Source organism: Montipora capricornis, chromosome 6 (genome assembly GCF_036669925.1).
Source record: "Montipora capricornis isolate CH-2021 chromosome 6, ASM3666992v2, whole genome shotgun sequence".
NCBI lineage: Eukaryota > Metazoa > Cnidaria > Anthozoa > Scleractinia > Acroporidae > Montipora > Montipora capricornis.
Window position 1 is genome coordinate 47528992 of NC_090888.1, and position 5000 is coordinate 47533991.

The 5000-nt window shown below is 38.0% G+C and overlaps 1 protein-coding gene across 1 annotated transcript in view; it reads left to right on the forward strand.

Annotated features, from left to right (window-relative positions):
* The first annotated feature begins 3128 nt into the window (after positions 1–3128).
* The window catches only part of LOC138050567 (uncharacterized), a 1907-nt gene continuing 35 nt past the window's right edge, over positions 3129–5000 (forward strand). The window contains exons 1-4 of the mRNA XM_068896887.1: positions 3129–3165; positions 3375–3971; positions 4204–4380; positions 4591–5000. The exon at positions 4591–5000 is cut by the window's right edge and continues 35 nt beyond it. Of these exons, the coding sequence (XP_068752988.1) occupies positions 3849–3971; positions 4204–4380; positions 4591–4752 (462 nt within the window). The 5' untranslated portion in view covers positions 3129–3165; positions 3375–3848 and the 3' untranslated portion in view covers positions 4753–5000. The remainder of the gene's footprint in view (positions 3166–3374; positions 3972–4203; positions 4381–4590) is intronic.

The window sequence follows — 5000 nt, forward strand, 5'->3', positions numbered from 1 at the left end:
ATGTGAAGGTCACCCTCATGAAATACAAAATGTCATGCTATAGCTATCATTTGAAATCAGGACGTGCAGAGATGAAGTAAACTCGTGCGATTTTGCCAGTCACTGCAGTACATAACAGATACAAGGTGAATTGTCTTAATTTTGCATACAAGAATCTATAATCTCCTCAAAAGACGTTGCATAATTTGTTCTTTTATCCAAGAATATACTTTTGCCAATTCTTCTGCCAAGTAAACTGTATTTGGTAGCCTGCGAGCACAGCCGCCTCTCATCACTCACAGGCGCTTGGGGCATTTTTACCAAGTGGCCAGCTTTTGAAGTCTGGATCATGATTAAGTTAAAGTTGATTATGTCAAATAAGAATTATTGTGGGCAGACCAGCTTGTATTTTTCTTGTAGGGGGGAATCTCGCACACTGAAGTCATCAGTTGCAACCATTCCTGAAAGTGGTTCAACTGATCTTAAGGACTTGGCAAATAATTTAAAATTGGTTGTTCCTCAGTCTGTAAAGGAATGCCGGAAAAATGGAGGACGTGTCTTAACCTGTAAAGCGAGAAATGATACAATTAAAACATCACTCATTCTTTTGCAAGGGACCATTAGAAGAGAAAAACCTTGTCAAGGTGAGTTTGAGCTCTGCTCACAGAAAATAATTTCTCTAATCCTGGAACTGAAGGACCCTCTTCCGCCTGTACGCTATGAAGCCTTCAAAGAGTGGGTAAGTGGTTTATGGTGTATATTGTAGAATTTCTATAATTCAGCAGCTTGTACAGGGTTAAATGAACTTATGTAGGACAGGTCCTGGATGAAAAAAGGTAAGCTTGTTTTAGAAAAATAATTCATTGCTACCGTCAAACATAGCGCTTTCCCATTTGGCTGCAACGTACCGCACATCTTTGTAAGGCGGGATGTATCATGCACATTGGATGACCAAAAAGACAGTTAATGTGTTGTATTTGCATCGTGAAGTGAAATGTTTCTTTGCTGGAGTGTGGTGGGGAGGAATGAAATTGCTGGACACAAAGGTTTTTAAATTTGGAGTTAACCTGCCTTAGAAAAATAATATTGCACCATGCTTCATGTTTTGAACAATCACCAAAATGAAAAATCCAAAAAAAATTACTAAAATTTAATATTGATACTTTGGCTTTTACAAACCGCTGATTTTTCATGTAACTCATTTATGCTTTACCTTTCAGGCCACTGTGTTAGCCCTTCTGAAAAAGGCTTACTACAATAGAAAAGTGGTTGAGAATCCAAGGAAGAGGAAAGAAGGGCAGGAGGAGACTGATTCAACCCAGGAGGGGCATGATACTCAGCTGAAGCTGGATATGAAGGCAACAAAACCAAACTTAAAAAAAATTCTGTGCTCATGAAAGCATCTTTTGCCCACTGGAGGAAGTGGATCGAAAAGCAGTCGGGCAAAGGGGTTGTAAGAAAGGTTCTCCAAGAGTATCCGGGGTTCCGAAGATATGAACAAGTGAGTAAAAAATTTGTAGCTTGAAGCTCACCATGCATCATTTTTCCCAGTCGGTGCTTGACACTAATGCTAGTGCTGGGCTAGTAAAACTATGCGCCTACTAGCTCCTAGACTAATCGGTTTAGTATAAGAAAGCTAAATTTACTACAACTCTATACATGTAAACCTTGTAAACCAGGAACTAGTTTCCATAGCTTGCATATTTAAACCAGGACTTGTAGTCCATATCCCAGGTGTACCGTATGATCAATTCCCAACTGACTACCCCCATCTTGGAAAAGCTGGGTATTTTCCTCAGTTTCTGGTTTAGCTATATCTCTGTGTGCATATCATTCTCTTCAAAGGAGTGCTGAATCTGAACATTATTGTTTAGCTTACTTACGTCAGACTTCCAAAAAAAAAGAAAACCCAGTTATTGCATGGAAGTTCAAAGTCGCTTTTCTAATTTCTAATACTTATTTAGACCACTTCTCTTTCTGTTTGTTACTAAACAGGTTATGGTAGAAGTCAGACTGGTGACTGAATGTTCAACCTATGAAAAGGCATGGGGAAAAATACTCCCACAACTGTGGGAGTATACAAGGGCAAACAACCCAGACTGCCTAAATTATAAGGACGATCCTGAAGAGCTCGACAACTTAGACGATGGTTAGTTATCTAGTTATCCCTTACATAATGAATTCTGTGCCAACTTGTATTGTTTGTGTATCGCACATTGGTTATTTCTTAATATTTAATTATTTTTTCAGTTATATGGGAAAGTTATGGTTCAAATCCTGAACCAAATCCTTACTTAAAAGAACTCAATCCATCGGAGGCTGAGATTTTTAAAAATTAAACAAAACAGATCCCAGATTTGTACATTAACCCTTTGTTTATTTGTGCCTATGGGTTGTGGTTGGTATTGAAAGTTACCATGCAAAGTCGATCATTTTTAGTTCAAACTAGACACAGAGCGAGAACAGAGATCCTTTTATTTGGAAAACTTCAACTTAGTGGTGAGACTTTATAAGCTTTGCTTAATCGGTTTTAGTTGTTATTGCTCGGAAACTGTTTGCAGGGCAGGCGAGTTTCCCCCATGAGCCTCAATAATTACTTATTGTATGGTAGTTGGAGACCAATACTGAAACTACCAAACTGGCGGTCTTATTGATGGTCTCAAATTCATGTTTGATGACGTTTCTTCAACATTTTTTGTTGGGAGAATGTTTTGATTTCGATCAAACATTTTCTGCAACATACATAAACAACAAAATGTTGGAGCGTGTAGCTGCCCTTTCAACAATGTTGTATTGCAAAGACCAATCAGAGTTGAAACAAAGTTGCGTCACTGTCAATTTGACTTAAAAAATAAATTTGAAACCGAAAGTCAGCAAAAACATACAGAACTCAGTGACTTTCATGACATGATGAAGTTGCTTTCTTCTTGCTTGAAAACTATTTATTGTTCATTCAAGCTCTTTGGCCTAATGACTACACCTATTCAATGGTCGTATTATTATTTGTGCACCTTAATGAAATGACTGTTCTAGATTACATAGAATGCTTTATTTCCCTCAATAATTTAGGAACCAGTAAAGGTGTTTCTTGGGAAGGGTTGGAAGTATGTTATGTCGAATGGAAGGAAGAAACTGAAGAGAATCTCAGAGTATGGCTACCATGTCCCATTATTAAAGAGTTTGGAGGTATATGTTTTTTTGTTTGTTTGTTACAATCATTCACTGAAAAGTACCCTTGTTGTTGAACTCAAACTACCATTTTTGCACATTCCAGTTTGTGTTGAGTGGTCAAAGCTGCATCTCATTTTCAAACAAAACAAAAGAAGAAAACAATTTGGGCACAAAATGCATATGTAGTGAAACAATAAAATATTAAGTCACATTTTTTGTGTTAGGTACTTTCACAGAATCCAGATGTTCTTCATGAGGTTGACAACCCCATCACTCAAATGATGATGTCTTGCGTGATGTGTTGGGTGGTGAATATGTGCAGAACCATCCCATTTTTGCAGTCCAGAAAGATGGACTTATCATTTTGGGATACTTCGATGACCTGGAGATTGCAAATCCCCTGGTGCAAAGGCTAAAATACACAAGATTGGTAAGTGAGTACTGCAATAACGGTGAGTCTTCAGTGTTACTGTTTGTCTGATGAAAAGTGGAGTCTGTTTCCCTGGGACTTCCTTTCCATAATAGTGTAGCACATGCATCTATCGGGGTCAGAAGTCTGTGTCATTTTAGGTAAAAGTTCACTGGCTTGTTAAGAATATTGTAATGTCCAAAAGGATGTCTTAGCTATCACATTCCTCAAACAGGCACATTTTATATTTGCAGGTGTGTTTTATTATCTACTGGCGAATATCCATCCCATGTACCGTTCCACAATCCGAAACATCCAACTTATTGGTATAGCAAAGACACAGGACATGAAGAGGCATGGCATTGACAAAATGTTGTTACCCTTTACTCAAGAACTCCATGAACTTGCCAAGGTGTGAAAATAGTTTGCATAATTGTTAACTGTTTTTTGAAAAGGAGAAATAACATTTTCAACATACAAACCTTAATTGATTCATGTGATAAATGTGTTGATTTGTCGAGATGAACTGCCAGGGTTTTAATCTTGAGCAATGCAGAAAAAATCAGTCTGTGGTAGAAACTCATTGTTACTTGACATGACATGCAACTAACATTGTTACTTTCTTTCCCCTTTCATGTAAAAAGGAACAGGGACATTGCTTTAAGGTTCATGGTCAAGACAGATACTTACGAGGAGGCCTTCTGCTATGGAGTGGCGATACACTAGGAAGCAATTGTGTCAGTTGTTTTAAAGAGGCTGTTGGTGGGGCACTTCGAATATGCAGACACGGCATGGGTACAAAAGAAGAAACTAGAAGAAAGGTAATAAATCCCTGTGGGAAAATGTGCATGTTGTATGAAGCTACTCATTTAATCTTTTAGTTATCTCACAGTGAGACATTTTGTTATGCACTCTACTTTTGAGTAGTCTTAAATGAAATGAAGAAGTTTGCAAAAGAGATAGATCTGATGACTTTTTTAGCCCTAAAGGATTGCATCATTGTCTCATTGAGTAATTAATCATTTTTCCAGTTTCGAGCAGAAGAATTTCAGGCAAGAAACCTGACAGATCACTTGCGAATCTGTGAAATGACTGAGGATCCAGACAATGCACCTCATGTTCGAGATACCCTTTCCACCACGTATGGAGTTAATGGGCTCAGTGTGATGAACAGAGTGGCACATTCTTTTTGAAGGAGTTGTGCCTTATGAGACCAAACAGTTTTTGAAGGTGCTCATTGATGAAAAACATGGCCTGACTCTTAAAGTGCTAAACCACCGACTAGAAAGTTTCAACTATGGCTACATGCATAGCAAAGACAAACCAACGCCAATTGCCAGGGAGACACTGAATGCTTTGGAGGATGCTAAAGTAAAACAGAGTGGTTAGTTTCTTTTTTCCTTACAACTGCATTATGCATTTTTAATGCACACAATTTCTT